Source organism: Tiliqua scincoides, chromosome 4, assembly GCF_035046505.1.
Source record: "Tiliqua scincoides isolate rTilSci1 chromosome 4, rTilSci1.hap2, whole genome shotgun sequence".
In the NCBI taxonomy this organism is placed as follows: domain Eukaryota; kingdom Metazoa; phylum Chordata; class Lepidosauria; order Squamata; family Scincidae; genus Tiliqua; species Tiliqua scincoides.
Window position 1 is genome coordinate 135731851 of NC_089824.1, and position 26099 is coordinate 135757949.

Consider the following 26099-nt stretch of genomic DNA (forward strand, 5'->3'; position numbering starts at 1 on the left):
ACTTACCTGGGAGTAAGCACCATCAACTATAATGGGGCTTATTTCTGAATAGATATGGATAAGATTGGGCTCTACCATTTCCAAATGTAGCTGGTATAAGTAGACAGTAGCAAGCTGTGAAGGATTCAAGCTATATCTGCAGGCATACACTTGAAAAACAGACAATAGTGCAGTTGCCTGAGATGCAAGAGAGAGGATTCCTATACTGAGGTTGTCCAGGCTGCAGGAGTTAGCAACCTGTAACTATCAACACTATATGTTAAGTATGTTCACTATAAACATACTTTTACAATTAATATTTCATATGTTAAGATGGAGGATAAAAGCAACATAATAATGAGAAGGGGAAAACAATCATGCTGGAGAGTTAGAAAAGGTTGTGGTAAATGGTGGTTTTTAGATTGTGAGCCCTTTTGGGACAGGGAGCCATTTAGTTATTTGATTTTTCTCTGTAAACCGCTTTGTGAACTTTTAGTTGAAAAGCGGTATATAAATACTGTTAATAATTAATAATAATAAATGTAGAAAGCTGGCTTGGAACATGGTCTTGGAAGAATGGAATGAACCTTTGTGGTTATTTGCTTTTTTACTTACTCTGTACTGCTATGCATTGTGGGACTGCATCAGTGAAAAGACAGGTATTGTACTGTACATGCCTTCCTGGACCACAATTATTGGTTAGTTTAAAATCTGTGTTTGCTAAGTCATTTGATGGCATTTGATTAGGATTGTCAACTGACAGAGATACCAAACTAGTACTTTTGTAATTTTGATGGATATGAGAGAAAGGGTAACAATGATCATTTTAGGAGCACTGGATCTTTTTGTGAATAGTTAGTATGTTTTTTTAGGTTTTCAAATTGATGAACATTTTGAAATAACTCTTATCTGAAATTAAATTTGCAGATTCTGAATAGACACCCTCCTTTTGGAAATCAAATTAAGGAGTCAGTAGCACACCTTCCCAAATATGAACTTATTGTAGAACAGGTAAATTCTTTGGTCCAATTTCATTATTTTTGTGTTGCTCTTCTCTACTAAAACAGTTGTACGGAAACTCCAGTGAAAATGTAGTAGCTTAGGAGTGAAGACAGAAATAAGGAATCAGTAGAGAAGGTATTTTCATTATAAACTGGAAAAAATAAGCCAGATGGCTTTTTAAAATTTTGATTGTACCATTGTTATTTGATTTTTGAAGTCTTTTATCAGTCACTATGTTGCTCTTTTCATGTTTGGAGGATATACATGCAAAGAACAATTTGGGGGGGGGGGGAAGGAACCTGGGACTCAGATATGCTTTAAATTAAACAGACTAGCTAGCTGCTTGGAATGGTAGTGGCAGACTAGGGGTGAGGGGTGCGTGTCTATACATGAGCAGAACTCCTGTTTTTCTAGCAGCAGATCAACTTGTGTGTCAGTGGCATAGCTAATGAGGCAGGGGTACATAGCCCTGGGTACCAAGTCTTGAGAGGGTGCCAAGCTCCACCCATAATGGTGGATTCCAAGGCAGGTGGGGGCCTCCAGCAGGCCTACTGAGGCCCAGGGAGGCCATGTGCTGCCTCCCCAAGCTTCAGATGGTCTGCTGGAGGCCTTAGAAAGGTACTTCCAGTTTTTGCTAAAGAAGGCCTTTTCAGAAGGCCTTCAGAGGCCTTCCAGGGCTCAGGGAAGCCACACATTGTCTCTCCGGTCCTCAGTTCCCCTCCTAGATGTCACGGGGGGGGGGGGGGGGGCTGTCATGGAGGTGAGGTGATTTTAATAAGAATAATATCCTTTTTCTTATCCTTTTTAAATACATATTTTCTTTTTCAAGCTGGCTAAATACAGTGAAGCAGTAGCTGAAATCCTAGTGACAGTTGTATTAACCAATTTTGAACTGCTGCAGACAAAGAGAACCGCACCAGATTTTCACTATGTAACTTTAATAATAGGAGATAATGATAATCAGGTGGTTTTTAAGCAAAAGATTATGTGAGTATACTCAAGTCATTTTTAAACTTTAATAAATGTCCATTTGTATACATTTAATATCAGGATATCAATACTTTATATACTTTGCAGGGATTCCACTCTGCTGAAAATGGGAAAATGGACTAAAAAGGTTGAAGTGAGAAGAGCTGTTAAATCTGAAGAGCTTAGCATAAATCTAATCAGTTCTGAATATGGTAAGTTAATTTATGTGGTTAGGTCTTAAAATCTCCTGTGCTAATTTCACAGTCTCCACTGTTCTCCCTACCACTTCACTGTAGCTTGTGAGAAAAGAACTGTGTGCATTTGTTTTGCTGATCTGTATGTCAGATCGAATAGAATTATGCAGTTGTGTCTGACCCTTGGCGATCTGTATGTAGCACCCTCCTTTTTCTCAAGTCTAGAAAAGTACTTCTAAATTTCTGAATTTCTAAATTTCTTCCCATTCCTAACAAACCTGTTTGAACCCACTATTTCTAAGGGAGCAATCCTAACCCCTTATGTCAGTGCTTTCCAGCACTGGCATAGCGGTGCCAATGGGACATGTGCTGCATCCTGCAGTTGGGTGTCACTCATGGAGGCCTCCTCAAAGTAAGGGAATGTTTGTTCCCTTACCTCAGAGCTGCATTGCCCTTATGTCAGTGCTGGAAAGCACTGACATAAGGGGTTAGGATTGCGCTCTAAGAACGTTGAAAGAATGGTTATTTTTGTCAGAGATATTTTGAAAATATCTTGCATTGGTCTATAGAAATGATTGAGTGCAGTGGTTCTGGTTTATGGTGGACCAGATGTACTTTGGATTATAACATTTCTCTGTTCAACACACTTCCCTGTTTAATGCTGTTTAATTATATCTAGTGTTTCTATGATCTGTGACTTTCTGGATCAATTTCAGGCTTACTGAAATAATTCGCATCAGTAAATAATATAACTGAATGCATAGTTAACCCATAACAGGCACTATCAGACCCCCCCACCCACTCAAACAACTGGAAGTATCGATCAAGCTTCTCCTCATCACTGTTTTGTCAAACACAGTACAGAACAAAATCAACCCACACGAAACAAACTGTTTAAGAGCCTAATCCTGAGCTGCCTGAATTATGGGGCTGCCACGGTGCCAAAATGGCTACTGTGGCATCCAGTCCACAACCGGGCAGCCCGCTGCAGCTCCTCGGGGGCTAGCTTCGGCACTGGTCCCATAGTAAGGGCTCGCAAACATGCTTTATGGCATGTTTGCGAGAGTGCGTACTGGTGGTGAGCCAGCACGCACTGTTCAGGATCGAACCCTAAGGCAGTAAAAAAAGTACAAAGATATTATTTATAAATGACACAGTCCAATCCTATCCCCCATCACCAGTGCCGATGCAGTTGCACCAAAAAGGCATGTACCGCATCCTGTGGTGGGAGGGCAATTGGACAGCCTATAGGAGGTGAGTGAAAACTTTTTGCACTTACTTCTTGGTATGTGGTTCGATTGCGAATGTATCTCCTTGGACATATGCCACCTATTTTGGTGGTGTATGTCTGAGGAGAGAAAAAGTGCAGGGAAGTTTTAAAAAGAGGGGATCAAATCTGGTGTGTGCCATGATCCACCTTCTCCTGCCTTCCCTTCTCCGCTGATTCTTCCCCCTTCCCCATCCACAATCTGCCCCCCACTACCTTACTGGTGCTGGGGGCTTCAGAGAAGTTGCTGTTGCCTGGATGCCACCACTCACTGTTTGCGGTGCAGAATGGCAGGGTTGCATTTTGTAAAGCACACTGTGTTGCTGGAGTGTGTGTTCTGGTGGTGCAGTGGCTTAACAAGATTGGGTCATTAGGCTGCAAGCCTAAATACTCTTTCTTGGGAGTAAGTCCCACTGAATACAGAGGGACTTATTTCTGAGTAAACATTGTGCTGTTGGATTGTGCTGTTAGAATGTTATCACAAGAAAAGCAAAATAATATGACACTCGATCAGAAGTTGAATATTTAGGTATGTCTTTTACACCTATAGTCATACCACTTTTGTTGACGTCATAAATATTTCCCCCCCACAAAAGTTGGACTAGACATTCAGCAGAAATTTAAAGCCTTTTATCTAGGACCAAAGGGATTTGGAAATCAAATGATGACTGTACATGGAAAGTTAGAAACAGAATGTTCAACTAATTGTTCTCAGTCTTCATCAACAGCAAGAATTAATAAAGGTAAGCAACTGTGCTCTGTTTAGCATATAATTAATGGCAAACCCTGGTTCTCCCCTGGTGGAATTTGTGTTCCGCTGGCAGAGCCGACAGGATCCAGGCGGAAATGCTTGGATTTTGTCAGAAGTTGTATTATTAATTATTATTATTATTATTATTAACAGTATTTACATACCGCTTTTCAACGAAAGTTCACAAAGTGGTTTACAGAGAAAATCAAATAACTAATGGCTCCCTGTCCCACGAGGGCTCACAATCTAAAAAGATGCAAAAGAACACCAGCAGACAGCCACTAGAAAAGACACTGCTGGGGTGAAGAGGGCCAGTTACTCTTCCCCTGCTAAATGAAAAACACCCACTTGAAAAAGTGCCTCTTACTCAGTTAGCAATGGGATGGTGTATGATGTTGTTGCATGCTCCAGCCCCACCAGCCAGGGCAGCAAGGTCACCAGCGTGGGCTTGTGGCCAGGCCACCATCTGCCAGTGCAAGGCAAGGTGGTGATGGGGGCAAGTGGTAGGAGGAATGTGGGTAGGAGGGAGTGGAATAGGTGAGTGAGAGGCGGGTCTGGCCATATGTGTGTGCAGTCAAATTCTATCCCTTTCAGTCACCATTACATGCCTTGGTCTTGCACCAGCAAATTCTTTGGCACATGACTAAAGTGTCCCATTTGGATAGTGGAAGCCTTCCTCAGAGTAAGTAAACCAACAATCATTTACTTTGAGGAGACCACACCAACTGTCCCCACTACAGGAAGCAGAATATGCCTCATTGGCACAGCTGCATTAATGGGAGAGAATTTAGTTTGAATTTGGCTTAAGTCCAATCTGAAGTCCTCATTCCACTGCTAGAATGTGCATTCCAGAGGCGTAACATGCTTTACGGCTGTTGCAAATGTAACATGCTAGAGAGTGCAGCCTGGTGGACACTGGAAGCAGCAAATGGCTAGGTCCGCAGTGGTGAGACTGTGCAGGGGGCTGGAGGGAGGCAGTGAGGGGGTAGATTGGGGCAGGAACAGGGAAGTGAAGGAGATGGGGAGCAGGTCCAGCTTTAAGCCAGTTGGACCAATTGGGCCACACGCCTAAGGGGGGACGCACTAGAGTAATTAGTGAATAATACTAATTATTCACTAATACTAATAATACTAATGCTAATAATACTAATACTAATAATACTAGTGAATAATAGTCAAATATATGCAACAACACATTGCAGTGAACACCTAATACTACATTACCGTTTTATAGAGAACAGCGACTATTTTAATTGTCTTCTGAATTCTAAAAAAGTCAGTAGTGTTTGTTTATGCTGTTTATATTTTGGAATTTTTTACTCTATTTGAATTATGTAATATGTTAATTTGTTATACGGTTTATTTTCAAAGATAAACTACACATTTTGTTAGTTTACTTGGAGGGTTACATGTATGCAATTCTATATTAAAATGTGCTTAGATCCAATTGGTCCACTAACTCACATGCACTTTTTAAGTGCACATTAGGATTGCTTTCCATTCTATGTTAGAGATATAAAGTCTATAATAAATTTTATTTGTATACCTAAGATTCTACTGACCTGGCTGTGAACCTGGCGCCCACAAAAAATGTTTCCAATTGGGCCTTGCAGCCCCTTAGGCTGGCCCTGACAGGAAGGAGGGCTGATTAGGCCTGGGAAGGGGACAGGTTTGGTGGCAGCAGCACCTGCTGAACCCTCACCCCCTTTCCCAGGCTCAGTCTGCCTTCACAGGGCCACACAGATTTGTGCCAGGATTATTGCTGGTGCAGGTCGGAGTAGACCTGATGGGCTGCCATTGGCTTACCCATGGCAAGGGCAAGAATGTTCCCTTATCCTGAGGAGGCTCTAGAGGCTGAAACTCCCCGTGGTATGCAGCAGACACTACATTGGCACCACTGCATCGCTGCATGGGGAGTTATGGAGGATTGGGCTGTTGGTTCTCCTTGTTGCTTCTTTGTATTGAGAAAGAAATGCAAAACCCACTTTTTGAGGAAGCATTCAGGGATTGCTTGGTACTGATCTCTTATTGCTTTTAAATGAAGTTTTGTTACTGGTTTTGTTTGTTTGTTGTCCCTTATGCATTGTAAATAGCATTATATGTGCTTATGATTTTAATTATTGTGAGCCTGTACAACAATTTTTAGAGAGGCACAATATAAATAAAAAAAATAGATAGAAGAAATTGGCACTCTGACTCTAAATGTATTTGCATGTAAATCCTGCTCATTTAAATGATATTTATTTATAAGCAAGTAGGTTTAGGAACAGTTTGTGATCCTCAAACCATTTTACTGGTGAAAGCTTAATTCATTGCAGTGGAACTTTGACTGGAGCTAGGTTTTAAGAACTAGAATATCCATGCACTGTTACAGCTTTCATTCCGTGCATATCTTTCAGTGCATATAGGAAGCAAGATTAAGGATAAATTCACAATTTGCATTCAGTGAATTGCAAACATGCCATTGTTCTATCACCAATCATATTGCCTCCCATGAAGATAATTGTCTGATAAAAGAACAAGCAGTTGTCCATGATAAACTGGTGGGTTGCAACTCATTTACCAGGGAAGCACCTGTCCCCGCCCCTTTAAGGGGTGAAGAGGGGGAAGGCGGCAACATGTTCCTCAGGATTGCACTGCTACCAGAGATGGGAGGGTTTTTTTTTTTAAACTCACCAGCCTCCAGTGCCAAAGTCTTGGGGTTTCTAGGGGATCTGGAAAACCTTCTGCATGGCTCCCTGCACCTCCAAACATGTTAAAAATTGAAAAAGGCACTTTTGGGCTGAAAACTGGAAGTTTCCTTTTTTCCCCCTATTTTTAACACTTTTGGAGGTGTGGGGAGCCCTGTGGAGGGCTTCCTGGATCTCCTGGAACCCCCAGGACTCCAGTGCTGGAGACTGGTGAGTAAAAAAAACAAACCCTCCCATCCCAGCAGTGTGGTCCTGGAGATCTCATTGCTATCATAACACCTCCCACATAAACTTACAGTGCACCCAACTTCTTTGTGGGAGTTTGGGAAGCACTGGTCTACAGTGTTCAGGTTAACGTGTTGAAGTTTTTAAATTATGTCTGTAATTATCACATGGATAATGCAACATGTAAATTATCAACTTGTGAAGGAACAGCAAATGCCACCAACATTTAGGTTCCATATGGTACCTAATGAGTATCAATAAAATTTGTTTTTAATAAATAAATACATATTACTTTAGGAGGCGAGAACCTCAGCAAGAAGCAGGGGAACAGAAAATGCAACCATCACTGTAAAAATAAAGAAGTATGTGGACATGACTGCTGTGAGTTTCATCCATTTTTTGGAGACATTTACCCTTGAAGTTCCTGGTTTGCTTTCTTATGGAAGTTCAATAAAAGAATCAAGGGATGATGAAGTCTCTCCCCTGTGTGAGGAAATGTGCTTGCGGAGTTCTGCATTCATGTGCCTAGTTCTGCATGTGCAGGAAAGGGCTGTGTTGGATGGAATCTCACTGTGGAGGAGAGCACACAGGAAGCATTTGGAGATGAAAAGATGTAGCTGGAGACTGTATCACCACATACATGTGTATATAGAGAATGACAAAAACTAATTAGCTTTATAACAACATACATAATATACAAAATTATATATTTATCTTTTATTTGAACTTCTATAGCATGAGTAACGTGTTTACAAAACATAAGTCATAAAGTCTGAACAAAGCAACTGCCTCTCTCTGAACATCTGGTAAAAGATACAGCACAGACTCCAGTGAGCATTGCTTCTTCTAACTGTAGACAGGCAGCCCAATCCTGAGCTGCCCATTGCACCCAGACTGCTGTGGCAGCAAAACGGCTGCCATGGCATCTTGTACACAACAGGGCAGCTGCCAGTGGCTCCTTGGGGGAAGGGAACTTTCTTCCCCTTCCCCTGGGTAAGGCAAGTAGCCTCACAATGGGGCTACTCAATTCTGCGGCAACCCTTGGGCTGCCATAGAATCAAGAGCCTCCATGTTGGGTCTGTGGTCTGACACAGAGGCTCTGAATGGAGAGGAGCGAAACTCCTCTGGTCCTGCCTCTCTCCTACCCTGCTTCCTCCCCAGCACACCTCGTCCCTGCCCTCTCCCTGCCCTCCCCCCACCTTGGAACGCCTCCTTCTCGCCTTCTCTCATGCCCCCACCTACCTGTCCACCACCTGGTGATTCAGGCAACTGTGGAGCAGCAGCAGCAGTCCACAGGTGCTAGACCGGAGCTAGCACCAGTGCTGGACCGGTGCTGAAGGCTGCAGACATGTCTTATGTCATATTTGTGACTGCGCACTGCAGCAGTAAGCCGGCGTGCACTGTTCAGGATTGGGCCCTGAGACAGCAAAAGACTTAGATGAACAGACACACGCGATCTCACACACAGTATGTGCATGTGTGTACACGTCTGTTTAGAAATGCTTCTCTGATACACAGTGGGGCAAGTCTGGGCTTGTCTTTATCAGTGACTCTCCAGGCTACATTCTGGCAAGATCCGCAGAGTAACTGATTGTTTCTGTCTTTTAAATAATTCATGTTTGTTTGTAAAATGTAATGTACGTTGTATCTGTGTGTACACATAGGTGTGCACTTATACATATATTTGTGCACTATCTAGGTTTATACTCTCTACGATTTCTGTACAGAGTTCTCACCTATCAAATGTATGCCTAATAAAGGTTTTGTTGACTGTTGACTGTCTCTCCAGTGTCTGAAGTGACACTATATGCAACCTTACCCCTTAGAAATTGAGACAGATTGGCCTGTTCAAAAGCAGACAAACAATTATTTGAGATTTCTGTTGCTTGGCATTTTCTTTTCCTAACTTTCTGTGTCAATAATATTTTAAATAAATAAAAGTCTATAACAAAAACATTATCTTTTCTTAAAGGTAAAATTGGAGTTTCACAGAAATATGACTTGAGGAAAGAATCAACGTTTTCTTCATATCTTACTGATTTGAGAAATCGGAATGCAGGATCTACTGTTCCTCCAGTGAAACGATTAAAGGTATGCAGTTGCAGAAATTCTTTGTACTTTGACTTTTAAAAATAGAGCTTCTGTATATTTGCAAATAAAGACTTCTTTAACAGTGGAACAGTTTGTACCTCTGTGGGACTGCCATCCATTCTTCCTTCTTGGTAGAATTAGGCATCTGTAGGCTTGGAACCATTTCTTTCCTGCATGATTTTTCTGCCAGTGGAGAATGACTTGGACAATTGATAACAGGGAATGAAATGTGGTTAACAAATTATAGACTATAGCCAGCCTGGGCTTGCTGAGATGCTTGTATACCTCCAAGCTGCCACTGACTAAACTGCTTCATTACATTCATGATTAAAAAAAAAATTGCTGCACACCTTTCCTATGATATAAAAACACCTCTCATGAAGTGGGGAAAAAAACCAACGTGTTCATATGTAACTTTCCCATTCCTGACAAGGTGTCAGAAGAATTCATTTTCTAGTTTTATTTGTACATTGATAAACCAAACCTATTCTATTGTATGCATACATTGTAACAATATCTATTTTTCTCTCTATATGTGTATATATCTGCATGTATAATTTTAGATGCAGATGTCGAATAGATCACAAAATACGGATCTTAAACAATTTTGTTATACTCCAAAATCTTTGCTTCCAGGATTATCAAGGTATTGTACTATTATAACAATCATCTATCCTCTAGTTTAAGGAGTCATTCTCTTTACTATCAAACTTTGCAATTTTCTTACAATTTTGTTCACTTTTAAAAAGCTCAATATGTGCTCAACATTTGGAGTTCACTTCATTAGAAGAGCAGTCTGGTCATTCTGGAAGGCATCCTTTGCAACCAGAAACTTCTAAAGAGAGCGGTAAGTTGCTAATGCTATTGTTCGTCTTCTAAATTCAGCTAAAGTTGGAGTTAGTTGTCCCATGGGCTTCAGCTGAAATAAATGGACACAAGCTCCTTCCTTGCCATGGGATACTATAGTGGACACATTGAGATGCTTTTGTCCTGGTTCCCTTCTGTCCTCACATATTCTTTGTTTATGGATTCTGAGATACTGTACATGTTGTTACATGTTATGTGAAATAAGAGGCATTTGTTTCTGGTGAATAAGATAGGATTCTTACTACCTAAGAGCCCAATCCTGTGCTTGGCTGCATGGCTCCGTGCCACCGAGCACAGTTGCAAACGTGCCATAAGGTACATTCGCAGGGCTCACTGCCGAGCTCCTGCCTGTGCTAGCCCAGTGCCAGCTGGTGCTGGGCTAGCGTGGGGCGGTCACCCAGCTCCCACGGCTTGGCGGTCTCCAGGACTGCCGAGCTGTGGAACGGTAGGCAGGGGCAGGGACAGGGGCAAGGAGGAGGCGTTCTAGGGAGGGGGGAGGCCAGTGGGGGCAGAGAGAGGGCAGAGGGAGGCATGCCGGGGGGAGGGGGGAGGATCCAGGGAGCTCTGCTCATCAGAATCCTAGGCGTTCGTGCAGGGCTGCGTGCCCTACACGAGCGCCTTTACCTGTGAGTAAAGTGAGTAGCCCCATTGCGGGGCTGCTTACCTTACTCGGGGGAAGGGGACAAATGTCCCCTTCTCCCGAGGTGCCTCCTGTGGTAGTGCGGGAGGCGCAGGATTCGGCGGCAGCCCTTCTCTGTGCCGCTGAGCCTGGGTGACCCGGGCAGCTCAGGATTGGGCTGTAAGTCTTACTGAATACAATGGGCTTACTTCTGAATAAAACAAATAATGCCATTTTCAAATAAAATGGTGGGGTTTATGCTTCTGCGGCTCTTTACCTCTACAGATATCAAAAAGGCTTGCTGCCCAGAAGTTCTGTTGGATTCTTGATGGTTCTGGGGAATTTTCCTCTCAATAAGGCTGGTGATTCTACCATGGCCTTGATTAACTTCTGGAATGAGAAGATGACTGGACCATTGATACAATGGCACTGCATTATCGCCCGCTGTAGAACCAAGTTAGAAATGAAATAGTTAGGTAGATGAGTGATGGTGCAGGAAGACCAAAATAAATCTGACCAAAAATGGTCTAGAGACTAGAGGCCACTTTTGGAACTATGTGGCAGTGATGGCAACAAAGAAGACATGTGTCTCTGCCATGATCATACCTGCAGAGAGTCATCCAGTTGAGCTTTCCTGGGTGATTTGGAGTCTTTCGCCTCTGGACCACTGTGGCCTGCTGTGATCAAGTTGTTGGACACTGTTGAACTGTGTGCATGTGCCACTATGTGAACTCCTCATTGACAGATCCTTCTAGTGTATTCTCTGCATCTGCTTATCACTATGGATTCTTTTCAAGTTGTACAGCCTAAGGATGTGGACAGGATTCTTGAAAGTGTGAAGCTGTTCACATGCTTGCTGGACCCTTGTCCGTCATGGTCAATGAGATTTGTCCGGGGCATTGGCCAAATGGGCAGGAAGGCTAATAAATGCTTCATTTGGAGAGGATGTGGTGCTATCCTGCCTTAAGGTGGCACTTGTCCGTCCTGTTGAAGGGCTCTCTTGACCTCAGTTGTTGGATAACTACTAGCCAAACTCAAACCTCCCATTTTTGGACAAGGTACTCTAGTGGGTAGTGGTGACCCAACTCCAGGATTTCCTGAAGAAGACTGATTATCTGGTCACATTTCAATCTGGTTTCTGACCAGGATTTGGGACAGAAACAGCCTCATCAGCCCTAACTAATCTACTATCTACCGCTGATCTATGCTGGGAAATAAATGGAGAAGTGCAGCCCTGTTATCTGAATATGTATCCCCTCCCCTAAAAACAGTGGTGAGAAAACAGTCAACTACATTTTATCTATGTTGAACCGATTTTGTAATTTTTTTCAGGATAGTCTAAGAAGTGATGATGTTGTTTCACCTTTATTATGCTCAATTATAGGTTTCTTTGTTAGCAAGCAGCCTTCAAATTTAAATGAAAAGAGCCATCGGACAATAATTTCAAACAAAAATCTCAAAGAATCTTTAATGAGTAACTTGACTGATGCAGATAAAAGCAGCTCTTTGCTTTCAGAACCTTTGAATGTGAACTTTGAATTGGGAGATGAGGTTTGGGATGATTATGATGATGGAAGTTTAGTACATGCCAGCACATTTATTGCTGATATGGAAAAAATGAAAAATTCAGGTAACTGCTTATAACATTAATTTTTTGAATAAAGTGACCATTCTTGTGTGTGCAGAATCCACAGTATAGGCATCTGTGAAAAGATAAAAAAATATCCTTTCCCAATTCCAACCATAATGCAAAACTTACAAAAATCTCTTTGAACTATGTTTTTTCAATGTGGAGAGGAGCACAGCATAGGGTAGAATACTGCTTCTGAAAGGTAACATAATTTGCTTATTTCCACATCAAGGTGAAGATCGGAACTTGAACTGTAGTTCTCAACCAACATCACTGGATACTGTCTCAGCTAGCTACTAACCATGCTCTCTCTTTTGTCAATTGATTTGATGAATTTATGGATAAAAAGCTGCAATAAATTGGTTCCATTGAGTTTGATATCAATAAAGAAGCAGCTTAGATTCAATCCATGTATACCTGCTAGGCTAACCATTTTTTTATTTGGGCCTTATATGTAGCTTTTAAAGTGTCTAAGACCTTTAATGGATATTTAAGGCCATGCCTTAGATATGATTGTATTTCGGTAAGCATTATGTTTTCAGTTGTTTGTTTTATGCTTTAGAATCTTCTCACCTGGGATCTATGAATAAAAACCTTCAGAATTCAGGAAAAGCTAAATCCCTTTTCCAAAATACACAGAACAAACATTCAAGTGCATTTTTTAAAAGGTAAGTATACAGTAATATGGTGCTAGTACTACAACCATACACCAGCTATGTATCAAGTATACTTTCAGATTGCTTGCTAGAACACGTCACTGGAGCAGGGACAACTGGAGCTGTTAAATGCTCCATCTAAAATTTGTTGTTATATATTTAAGGGTGCAGTCCTAACCCACTTTCCAGCACCAACGTAAGGGTAATGCAACTTTGAGGTAAGGGAACAAACATTGCCTTACCTTGAGGAGGCTTCTGTGATGGCCCCCCAACTGCAGGATGCAGCACATGCCCCACTAGCACAGCTATGCCAGTGCTGGAAATTTGATTAGGATTGCGCCTAAGGCTGCAATCCTACTTCTGAGTAGACAGGTTTAGGATTGGGCTCTAAATCCCACTTTTCCATTATTTCTATTCAAACTAGCTAACAATATTGGTTATAATGCCCATCATAAAACTCACTGAAAAGACAATAAAATCTCACACAATTAAAACATGAATATATTAGATTTGAAAGCAGCAACAATAAATCAGTGAAAAGATCCAAAAAAGCAACTGTCAAAAAACTCAAAGGCCTGCTTACGCAGATGGGTCTTATGTCCACAGTAGAAGGGAAGATTTGCAGATTTCCCCACACAAGGCATGCTGCAGTTCAGGTCCCACTATAGAAAAGGCCTTGTCTCTTGCTTTATAGTAGAATTCTATGCATGTCTAGGCATGCTGCTTTACCTCTTACTTGTGGATGATGGCCTGGCCACCTGCCTGTGCACATGGCTGCCAGAGATTGTGTTGGCATACTCGCTCACTGCGCTGGCCAGCAGTACCGGAGCACATGACAATGTTACACAACTTTCAGTGGAATCCAGGCATTTCTGTCTGGATCCAGCTGGCTCTGCCAGTGGAGAATTTAGTTTAGATTGGGCTGCCCATTTAAACAGTGGTTCCCAAACTGTGGTTCGGGACCCACCAGTGGGTTGCAACTCTATTTTTGGTGTGTCGCGAAACTGACAAGCTGGTAGCTGACAAGGACAATGCATAGAGCCCTATGGAAACAGAAAGGAGCAGCATGTTTATGTTTACTCATGAGTAGGCAATATGTTGATTCTGAAGATGAAGGAAATAAGGAAGGACTCTACAGTATGTGTAGCTCCATTAGATGAATGCCTTATTGGTGCATAATACCCTAAACTTGTCATAACCCAGTGTTAACAGTGACATTAAGACAGAGCAGTCTTTCCTGGAAATCCTACAGTTCTGGAGCCCACCCAAAACAGTTCAAAAGGGAATAATCCACAAACCTCTCTATAGAAGAGGGAGTGTTTCTGTAGCCCACAGAAACACATTCTCTTCTATGGAGAGCTGATCCTGAGATAACAATTCAAACTCATGATTCAGGGAGGAGTCTGAACCCACTTCTACGTCAGCACATCAATTGCCCAAGGAATTAACTGCCCTGTAAGCATTAATTTGAGATGAGCAAACTGAATGTAAAAGCCCAATCCTATGCATGTCTACTGAGAAGTAAGTCCCAATACAGTCAATGGGCTTACTTCCAGGTAAGCCTGCATCAGATTGCAGCCTAAGCATTACCTTACTGAAACTTTGCTTAAGATGGTGCACATTATATAATTACATTTTAGAAGTATATAAGCCCTTACTTTTTGATTGTATTTCTGAGGTTTAATTTTGTTTTGGACTCTTTTATTTATTTTATTTTTTTGAAGTGTTTCCATATTTAAAGAGAATCCTGATATCTGCCTACAAAATTCTAACTTTTCCTCATTGACTGCACAGTCAAATGTGAAATCACTTGCGGAATATGGAAATAAAAACATGGTAAGTCAAGATCTAATTATCTTTCTTGCTAGTCATTATTCTACTAAATGTATGCAAATACATATTTGAATTTGTTTCTTTAAAAAAACCGGAAGTGCACTCCAATCGCTGATCAGAGCAATTACAATTATGAGGAGACACACAGAGGGGACTGCAAGACTGCCAGACTCTCCACAAAGCCAGTGCGACCTCCCCCCCAGGTAAGGGTACAAGCCCCTGGGTCCCTGTGGTGCCTCCATCACTGTGGTACCACTGGGGCACCGTTTTCTGGGCCTTGAGGGGAAATTCTGGTTCCCATGGTGGGTCGTGACTCACCACTTTGCAAACCGCTGGTATATAAGATTGCAGCCATACAGCTAGCACCAGGTCAGCAGTTGTCATAGTATGGAATCAGTGCACTTCTAATGGAATTCTAAGCACTGATTTGCTGGCACAAACACAGCAGTGGAACTTTTAAGTCCCAGTATTCATGTATGTAAATTCTGTTTTCTAGCATTCTAGCAATACACTGGTCAAGTATAAATGATATGGTACAGTGTACAATTTAATTTTTGAAATGAGAATGTCTGTTTGAGTTAGCTATTTTGAAATTCACATTTCTTCTTGTCACTTTTATGTTTTAGTTTGGCTTTCAAGAAGGAAACAACCCCCCACAGCAGCTAAAAAATACACAGTTGATTACAGCCTCAGAAACGGTCTCAGGCTCTTACCAATTCACTGGAAAGGGAGACTTTTTTATATGTAACAAAGGAATGACAAAAGAGACTGATCTCAGGTAATGAAAAAAGATTTGTGCATGTATTGCTGGAGCTTGGTCTGCAGTTTGCATAATTGTATCTAAACAGGTATTTCAGAAAGGTCATGAGCTCACATGTAACTGGTTGTCTTCAGCTTTCTGTGCAGAAATTGTACACTGAAACAACAGCTTAATAACACTGTATGTTGCACTCCAGATAAAATAATCAGATTTTATAAAGTTTGCTTATTTGTAACTTAATTGCTTAAACATGCTTTTGTGCCTTCTTTTTGCTAGATATCAGCTTTCTGATGACGATATTAAGCCTTTTCTTGGAATATTTGATGACATTTTCTAATGCTCATAAACAAGGCACAGAGCCAGTGATGAAGAGTAAGCACTGATTATCACGATAAGATTTTCAAATACCATCAGGATATTTACTTTTTAGTTTATAGCAGTTCATTAAGCGCAGCCTATATGACAGTGACCAAAATGCTGTATGGTTTACTTGCAATATTAAAGATACAATGCATCTTTAATAGTTATTTAAATATCTTTGTTTATGTGAGTTGCTGTTCATAATATTGCAGAAGCCAAGCCTTTTTGGAAGGTTTTTATTTAAGAAGATTGTTTTCAACCCAAGCTGTTTGTTCTGCTTCTTTCAAATTATATCTAGTTTTATTCTGGGAAATAAGATTATCTTTGTAATATGTATTTCATGAGTAAATATGCTTGTGAACAACTCCTGTGTTATTCATGGAAAAATGTCTTCTATGGGGGATTTTTATATTTGGCAATTTTTCCAGTTAAACCCATTTTATAAAGCCTATATATTCTGTGGAAAAAAAAGAGATTTTAAAATAAAAAGAAATAAAATTAGCTCACAATTTCAGTTTTCTTTTAAGCATTATAATCAGAATTTGTACCGGTAGTTTGTTCAACAGCATTAACAATAAGTGGAGAAAGTTTCTCAGAATGCTACAAAACTTGGATTGTGAATTGGAATATAGCCATATTAAGAGCATTTTTTTCCAACTTTTCAGCAAAGAAGACCATAAAATAGTTTACATAGCCGAAGAAATGGGGGGACGGGACAGGGACAGGACACTTGGGTAACTAAATTGGGTTTTAATACATTTAAATATAGAAGTGGACATCCAGCTAGTGACTGGAATCCAAATTGCAATGTACAGTGTTCTGTGTACTCATGATGGCAATTCCCTATGCTCTCCAAGAAGCCATTCTCCAAGATTGAGGGTCCTCTGGAGCAGCACACCATGAAGGTTTGAGGAACTGTGTCAAACGGAAACATCACTCATCCCCTCCTGTGTGTACCTAAAAGCACTTCATATACATGAAGGGCCCTTTCTGGATTCCACCCACTGGAGATATGTTTGCACTCATGGCACCATATTTTATACAAGGCAGGTACACGCACCCCTTTGTGCATTTGCCCAGGTCTGAAGTCAGGCACATATAAATGCTTGTCTGGGGGACTTGTCTGCTCATCTTGCTGTGTACCAGGATCCTGGAACAGAGTAGGGATCATACACCCTAAAAATACACAGGGTTTGTTTTATTTTCTGTTTGTAATTTAGCTGTCTTTGCTGCCCTCCCCATCTCTTTTTCTAAGATGACGTGTTTCTTTTCTTAACCTTGCCATTTCCTTTCCATTTTCTTGATATACTGCACTATGTTTTAAGTAGTGTTGCTTTTTGATAGTTCCACATGCCTGGTCACAGTTCACTCAGGACAGAGTGAGTTGCCACATCTCTCAGAATGTCATGTTCCACTGTTAGGTTTTAAGGGACCCTCTCGCTTTTGAGGTTTTTGGTCTAATTGGAAGGGATAAATTGCCCATTTGGTTTCTTTTTACTGGCTTTCCAGGCTGGGGTGGTGGCAGTGATCTTCTTTTCCCCATTATTCCCAGTTTGTCCTTGTTGAAAGGATGAAGTTGAAGCAGAGAGGTGGGTGCCAGCAGGGCCTAGGAGAGGGGGGTAAAGGGGGTAATTTGTACCTGGGCCCAGGGTTAAATTGCCTGACAGCCCAATCCTATCCCTGGTGTAGCCATTGGGTGCAGCAGCGCCAAAATGGCTACCACTATATCCAGCGGCACCACCAAGGCCACCGGAGGTCTCCTCAGGGGAAGGGAACTTCCATATCCTGCCTCCAGAGAAAGGGCCAGGCCCCACAATGGGGCTTTTCAAGTCTGCTCCAACTATTTTGTGGATGCAGACTTGGGAACCTCTGTGTTGGACTTCAGCCTGACAGAAAGGAAAGGATATGGCAGAGCAGGACTCCACCGGTCCCGCTCCCTCCCCTTTCCTTGCCCTCCCCCTCCATTCTGGAACACCTCTCCCCACCCCGATATACCTTACTGCCATCCAGAGCTCTTCCCTTGCTTCAAGAGTTGTCCGTCTGGTCCTGTTCTCAGTGGCAACTGGCACTGACCCTCCGCGGGTGCTCCTTACACTCCGGGTGCCATAAACATGATTTACTGCACATTTACGACATCTGGTGCTTATGCTCAGAGCCCATAGGATTGGGCTCTGAGTCCTAAAATAAAATGAATGGAATGCAATCTTCATATTCTAGAAGACGTAAGATTTTTTATTGCTGATAACACCTTGGAAAAAGTTATTCTTCAAGTTACTTTCTTTTTCCTCTTAAATTAAATCTTGCCCATGGAGGGGATTAGTGGTTATTAATATTTTTATTTCAATCTTAAAAGTGATTAATTTTCAAAAGATAAATTCAAAGTTTCTTCTTATAACAATTTCTCCTTGTGTAATATTTCCTTCATTTCTCATATGCTTCTCATCAATAATCTGCCCTGTATACTTTGGGGAATAGTATTCAGTTCTTTCTGCAATATATTGTCCCTGTTCTTTTGATTTTAAGAGACTTTCATTCCCATTTTTAGCTGTAGACTATAAGGGCACAACAATTCACCAGCATGTTTACATTCAGATATTTCAATGAGGCATAAGTAAAAAAAAAATGATGGATTGTGTCCATTACTTTAAAGGATTACTGTATTTGGAATATTTTTTCCTTGTTCATAAGATTGCTTTCTCACAGCAAATCAACATCATACAGCATAGTTGTTGACCATTCCCTGCCCTCCGAAGTTGAGTTTCATAATGCAGAAGTTCTCTTAGTAATGCTGAATGTCTAGGGCACAAATTATATTGAAAAGTGTGTGTGTGTGCGCGCGTGTTTGTGTGTGTGTGTTTTTCATAAGTTTCATTTGTCACTTTTGTTTCTTCATCACTGGTTTTGTGATCCTTTTAAAGTCTAATTTCTCTTTCATAAAATTGGTTTGAAATTTTTAATAGAAACAAAAATATGCTGACATTCTCTTTCAAAGGTAGTTTTTATATTACATCCACTGTTCCAATACGTTCTCCAGTTGCTTACTTTCCTGGTTTTGAAATCGTTGTGATACGTGATCAAGATCAAAGGTGATAAAACAGCTGATTAGCATGGCTCCCTAGAAGTATTTAGTTCATAGTGACATGCAGTGCATTTCACAAAAGCTGCTCCCATAAAAGACAGTTTGAAATTAATAAGGCAGTTTTTGTACCCTCAATTCCTACAAGTTTAATGTAGGATAAAGCACTGCAAGATGAAGATTACATTTTCTACTAGGAGCAACATGCACAACCTCTTCAAGTGACCAGTCAGGTGCTGATACTGCTGTTGGATTGGAGTTAAGTGCTGTGGTACAAATTGCACAGATTAGTTTTCACTGGCATGCATCCAAGACACAAGTCATCCCAGTGGCATCACTAGGGGGCTGTGGGTGGTGTGGACCACACCAGGTGATGTGCGCAGGGGGGTGACACGCTAAAATTGCAGTGGTTAGGAGTAATACCGTCATGTTATATGCCGTTGGATGTGGAATTTTCAGCGGAATGCACTGAAAAAAACCCAGAGTGAACTATCTTTCTATCAAAAGTTATGGCCAAAAAAACTGGAGAACAAAAAATGCATGAAGCCCTATGGAAAGTGAAAGTGAGCCGTATCATGTGTTGGTGAATGTGCCTTAGTCCATTGGAAAGGGCAGGCTGAGAGGAATCCAACGACACCAGAATGGTCTTGATCCAATGAATGCAGCCCCAAAAAACACCTGAGAAGGAAGTCCCTGCCTCCAAGCAGATGAATGTATTGAGCCCTATGGAAAGTGAAACTAAGTCTCACGGTCATGTTTACTTGCGAGTAAGCAAACGTGCCTTGGCTGGTGGTCAGGCCAGGCAAAGGGGAATATGAAACCACCTGAATGATCCTGATCTGATGGAACTGGAGCTCAAGAAGTGCTCCAGAAGGCAGCCCCCCCCCCCCACTAAAAAGAATCAAAACAGAGACCTCAGCTGATGTGAACTTTTTTGAGACTTGCAAGCCAGGTGGATCCTGACAGTGGTCTGGTTTAAACAGAAGTTCTTCAATTGAACTGGGCACTGGGTAGGGCTCAAAACCTTACTGATTGGGGGGGGGGTGTTTATTGCAAGCAGGCTACAGAGGAAATTCACTTTGTGGAACAGGGCTGACTTATTTAATTATTTGTTTTACTTAAATTATTTATACTTATTTTAATTTGCCTGATGATGTCACTTCCACCATGACATCACTTCTGGTGGATCTTGGACAGATTGTCATTCTAAAAAGTGGGTCCCAGTGCTAAAAGTTTGAGAACTGCTGCAATAAGGTGTTACTAAGTTGGCACCATGGGGGGGGGGTGACACCACTAGTGACCAAAATCACTAAAATCGCAATTTGGAAGAATAATACCATCATGTTATATATCAATCAATGCGTAATTTCATGCAGAATTTGTTCTATCTTTGTCCTATCAAAAGGTACAACCAATAAACCAGTGGGGGCGGAGTGATGGTACATCACTGCATCCACCACCTTGGGTGCTGTCCCGCCCACTGCATGGGGGGTGACGCACTGGCATCCCGCACTGTGTGATGCGAACCCTAGTGATGCCACAGAGTCACCCAGAGATGCATTGCACCATCATAATGTACTCTGGGAAGCAGTTATATGTGGAAAATCCTGCCCTCCACTAGGACAATAGGAGCATTTTGTCTCTTTTAGTCATGTCAGTGGTCCTCAACCCTTTTCATGCCATGACCCAAATAAATAAATAAAAATAAAGTCTAAAACTGGGGACCCATCGCCAATTCTCTCAGAACCCGCTCTGTCCATCCCCTTCAACCCTGTTTCCCCCTGCCTCTTGTGTCTTCACAACAATCCTGTGAGGTAGCATCTTGAGCTGGGCTGGCCTTAGGAGCTGTGGGGCAAGACAGTGAGAAGAGGCTGTTCAGGACTAAAAAACTCAGTTTTGAGAACGCAGTACCATTTTTTGATTCATGCCTTCTCCTGCACAGGCTTTAAAAGATTGCCACGACCCCCCAGTGAGGCTTCATGACCCCATTTGGGTCACAACACACACGTTGAAGAACACTGAGTTATGTGATTTGGGTTAGTTCAGACACACCTGTAAATTGGGGTGGGAGTGGATTTGTGCTGGGTGGTAGAAAGTGGTACAAATGACAGATTTCATTTGTACAGAAGCAGAAGTCATCCAAGATAAAGCAAGGTTTGTACTGTACAACCAATTTTCCTGTTTCGACAGGCACTTTAGAACCCTAATCTCTAAACAGAATGCCAGATGCATGGGAGTGGCTGCAAGATGCAAATGTCTTGTGGTCTTGTGTGCTCCCTGAGGCATCTGGTGGGCAGCTGTGAGATCCAGGCAGCTGGACTAGGTGGGCCCTGGGCCAGATCCAGCAGAGCTCTTCTTATGTTCTTATGACGCTGATGCAGCATCTGCTGCATCCCATGGGCCGGCTGGGGGCCAGGCTGACTTGGAGAGGTAAGTAACGAAAAGTTTTTACTTACCACCTCCACTGCTTCCTGATCCTCTGTGAGTCTGCTAAGTAGCTTTTTTGCTGGCATAGGTCTGTTAGACTGAAGGAAGTTTGTTGGGCCCAGAACAGGAGCATATAATCTGGTAGACGTTACTTCTGCCAAGATCTGCCCCCATCCCACTCCTGATCCATACCTGCTGCTAACATACTTGTGTCAATGGCCAGTCTGTGGGTTGCCACTGCCAGCTCATGGCCCCTGGTCCTTTTTACCACTGGCAGTGGAGTAGCTGCCATGCCAGGTGTCCACACAAAATGCTGATGGACTGTGAGATCCACCAGAGGGTTGCATGGATAGGATTGGGGCATGAGCTTCTTAGGCTCTTTGGGGTCTTTACTAGACCAGGTCTGTGTCTTCTGAGACTAGGGAACAGACAAGCAACTGAGAAAACTGTCAGTAGTTTGCAGCAGTATAGTGGCTCCAAAGCATCAAGGACAGTCCAATGCAGAGAATAATGCAGCCATCAAGCCTGGAGACAACAATGCATGGTTGCTAAGATGGCATGATACTGTTATCAATTCATACTATGAGTGTGTTCCTTGTAGATCTTATGGGACAATTACATGCAACAAGTAGTTTCTCTAAATTTTACTGAAACAAAAGATTGTCTATCTGTAGCATAAATTACATGCAAAGATACTTAAACCATTGGTATCCACATCTCGTGGGTGCTTTGTTTAGAAAGAAAATGAATAGGACAATCAATTCTCAGGTGATATGGCAGAATATGTTGGTCATTATTCAGCAGAAGATTCTGTATAATTTGCATTATACTGTCTCATAATGGAGCAGAGGAAGCAGAATTCAATATAACAAGAAATCACATTTACCATCTTATTGGTCTGAGTCTCTGTAATAAACTGCATGCTGATACCTGCTTTTAATATTACTTTGACTCCCTTATCTGTTTCCTTGTCCTATCAGAAATATTGATTTCAAACTATAAAGTAGACAAGATCTACACCTGAACAGAGGAGGGAAAAAAAATATTTATTCTGTACTTGAAAATCAGGAACTAAAAAGAGAGATTATATATATATATTTTCAGTGCTTAGACATGCTTCCAGTAATACATTGGAGCATACAATATCACACATCAGATAAGCTCATGACTGCAGCAGTACACAGCATTTTAACAATATGATGCAATGTTATGTATAGCATCTTTTGTGATGGTATTTTAAAAGTTGCACAATGAAGTGGTCATCAAAAGAAAGAATGCTAAGCCAACACACTTGGCTCTTTTAGTTATCATACACGTGTACGGTATAAAGCATGCCATAAAACAAACAAAATAGGACTGTAACTACACTTGATATTCATTCGCTCTTTTAGAATTGGATGCATCATGTTCCCAAGTCATGACTCAGAAACATGATACAAGTTTCTTATTCCAATTCAACCCCCCCCCCCACAGTTTTGGGGTTTTTCACAGCCCCTCACCAAGCTAATCAAAAGTTTAAAAAAAAACCCAAAACCAGAAAACAGACTCACCTATTCTTCATGTGTTGTTTTGTCTTGACTTTAGGTGATTTACACCTGTCCAACAAGGACTTAAGATGGGTTTCCCTGGAACTCTCAACTGAATCTAGTACTGCACAGGAATTGAGATTTTGTCACAATAAAGCCAGCGTGGATCCTGGCCAGGCTGTGTGTGGTAATTTTGCTATCTAAAATATTTGTGGTATATTCAGACTATAACAAAAAGCGATGTAAGGAAGGAATTTCAAGGCTAGTTAGTCCAACTGTGCCCCCTCAGAGCTACTATACGCAAGTTCCTCCATATCTTCGCAGAATGATTCACCTCATATCTTCTAGAGATTGTTTTAGTACAAGGGGGAATCAGGAGTGAGGTAAATTGTGCCAGAGATATTTGTAGAATAAGTGGAGTCATGAGATCAGCCCCAAGTAATGGCTTGGAAGTCTATATCCAACAGACCAGCAATTTTCAACAAATGTGCTGTGGCATATTGGCACACCATGAATGGTCCACAGGTGTGCCACAGGACTTTGGGGAAAGGCTAATTTATTAGTAGGGTCTTTGGATTTGTGAGCCCCTGTCGGTAGCACAATGTGTCTTGTCAATTGTTCCAAGTTCGGCCAAAATTTAGTATGTAAGGAATCCCCCCACAAAGAGGACACAATTTTGGAGCTGGAACTTCAAGTCTGCAACTTAGATCACCACAAAAAGCAGGTCAAGCATCTCAATAAACCAACACACTGATCATACAAGGCCTTTTGCTTGCCTGTATGTGAAGCCTTTACCCAAAATGCTAGAAAGAACTCTGGAAGCTACAGAGTGATGCAGCACTTCAATGCTCTGAGCCAGAGCACTACATTTTAAGTGCCTTTTCACTTTCCAGTGAGGGGTAAAAGTTTGGGACTATTAATAGCACTAACACTATTTGTGGGCTGTGGACATCTGCTGTGGATGCAGCTTCCAACTTTGAGTTGTGTTTGCTCTGCAGTGCAGAAATGTATTAAAAGGTGTGAATATTACTTTAAGAGAAGGAAACCATCACAAAACAAGGGCTAGGAGGACAGGGCCCTAATCCTCTCATTTTTAAAAAATAAAACATCCATGCGCCTGGATAGCATAATAACACAATCATGGTATGGCATGGCATGTCCCCAAATATAGGGGATGAAGATGACTTTCAAACAGCCTTAAAATTCCTCATGTATTACCTTAACCCTAAAACACTGGTGTTTGTAAGTTCACACAAGCTAAGCAGCAAACTGTAATAGGAGTACCACACCAGGCTAAGGCAATAAGTGAGAAATGATGCTCGTGGAAACACTGAGAAGGAGATCAAGGCACAGATCATCACACAGCATTGCAGTTCAGTCAAACGAATCAAGCAAGGGTTTGGCGATGGTGATATTATGGCAACAGGACTGCTGCTATTCTCTTGCCTAGCTTAGCAGATGAATGAGTAAAGAGGAGCAGCTGCTGTCCAGGAGAGGACAAATGATTGATTGGTGGTGGAAGGAGAGGCACTGCATGTGTGTAGCAGAGAAAGCCACCATTGCCACAGGTGACAGTATAATACCTGAAGCAGGGGAGGGGGTCAGATGGCTTTGGTTGGTGCTGCTGTTCCTCCTCTTCCTCTGGACATTTTCATTTTCTGTCTGCATGTTCACTTTATTCATTTGCCTTGTTTCCTCTTTTCCACCAAACTGCAATTCAAGGAAGCATAGTAAAACCAAACACTGAGGATAAAAATCAAATTATTATTGCCATTAATAATAGCACCAAATTAAAATATAATACAGATATACATTCAAAACGGCAGCATTGATGTAAAAATCAAAGTAATTTCTGCCCAACATTACGTATATGCATCAGGGTTCAAATGTGTACACTTGTGGGCTTGGCAGAAATGGGTTTAAAAAAACCCAACCTGAACTTGCTCTCCACAATTATAATTTTTTACTATGTGTTTGAAATCAGAGTGCATGATAAGACTGGCCTAGCCAAAGAAGGAAAGAAAGTTGTTTGCCACCCTGTATCCTGCATCCCAGGCAATCTACTACCTGCTCTCAGTTCTTCCAACAACTAACTGGTCTACCCATCTCCTATCATCAACAGCCTTCTTGCTTCAGGCTAATTCAGTCTGGGTCTCACCCATCAACCTACAGACATCATCCTACTTGATCAGAACAGGGGAAGAGAGAAAATTGCACCCAGATAGTTGAAGCAAATAAGCCACGTAACACCCTGCACAGAAAGGTGAGAAGCTTTGAAGGTCACCATCTAAGCTGGGGGGTGTACCCCACAATAGAAGGGCTCTTTTTGTAATACATTACCACGTTTATTGTTGGGTTTTTACAAGAATCCTTCTGTAGATGATGGTGAAATGAAACACACTCAAGGAGGAATGCTTTTGTTTGGGTAAATGAAATTTTGTTTCTCTTGTAACTGTGAAACTTTCTATTAAAAGATGCATATAACTTTCAAAATATGAAGGAGGCTTGGAACTGCAAATAGATATGATAGATTTGCTGCTCCCCCACCTGTTTAAAGGCAAAACCTATTTATGAGGCTTTATTAAGTGCAAATAATTCCCAGGGCTTCAGCAGAGAAGAAACAGCTGCAGAATGTGGGCTCATTTGCATATAAATGACATGATTTCAGCTCAGAGAGGAATATTGAAAAATATACATTTCTACAGTGAAAGCCTGGAGAGCTACACATATTAAGGTCAGATTGTGTGATTTTTCCCCCCTAAGCTACTGCATGTCAGTGGTAGCGATGGATCACACTTCCAAATGTGCGTAGGTAGTGTCAATTTTATCCACTCAAAGAATGTATATTTTTAAAAGTGCACTAATTAAACTGCCACTTTTTAAAAACATACACACACACACATACACACTTTTTTTAAAAAAAAATTAGGTCAACTATGTAAGCCATTTTTAAATGCTGGGAAGATTCAACAGTAGGAATGTTGAACTGTGAAAATTATTTCTCTCCAGTTCTAAGAAGACATGACGGTAGAGAAATAACATTATTTAGATGAAGCAAACAGAAATTAAACCAACCACTTTGATTACTGTACTGGAACTTGGGACTAATGTCCCAAAGGCAACAGATGGTCTGGACAAAGCATTCGCCTGTTATCTCTATGCCTAGGATAAATGCTT

General features: G+C 41.5%; 1 protein-coding gene across 1 annotated transcript in view; it reads left to right on the forward strand.

The window, feature by feature from the left end:
- Positions 1-15870, forward strand: part of HFM1 (helicase for meiosis 1) — a 58041-nt gene extending 42171 nt beyond the window's left edge. The window contains 14 exon segments of the mRNA XM_066624566.1: positions 907-990; positions 1811-1968; positions 2059-2162; positions 4008-4154; positions 6764-6775; positions 7375-7458; positions 9050-9168; positions 9732-9814; positions 9918-10015; positions 12039-12284; positions 12847-12952; positions 14665-14776; positions 15400-15551; positions 15810-15870. Coding sequence (XP_066480663.1) covers positions 907-990; positions 1811-1968; positions 2059-2162; positions 4008-4154; positions 6764-6775; positions 7375-7458; positions 9050-9168; positions 9732-9814; positions 9918-10015; positions 12039-12284; positions 12847-12952; positions 14665-14776; positions 15400-15551; positions 15810-15870 — 1566 coding nt within the window.
- Positions 15871-26099: the final 10229 nt, after the last annotated feature.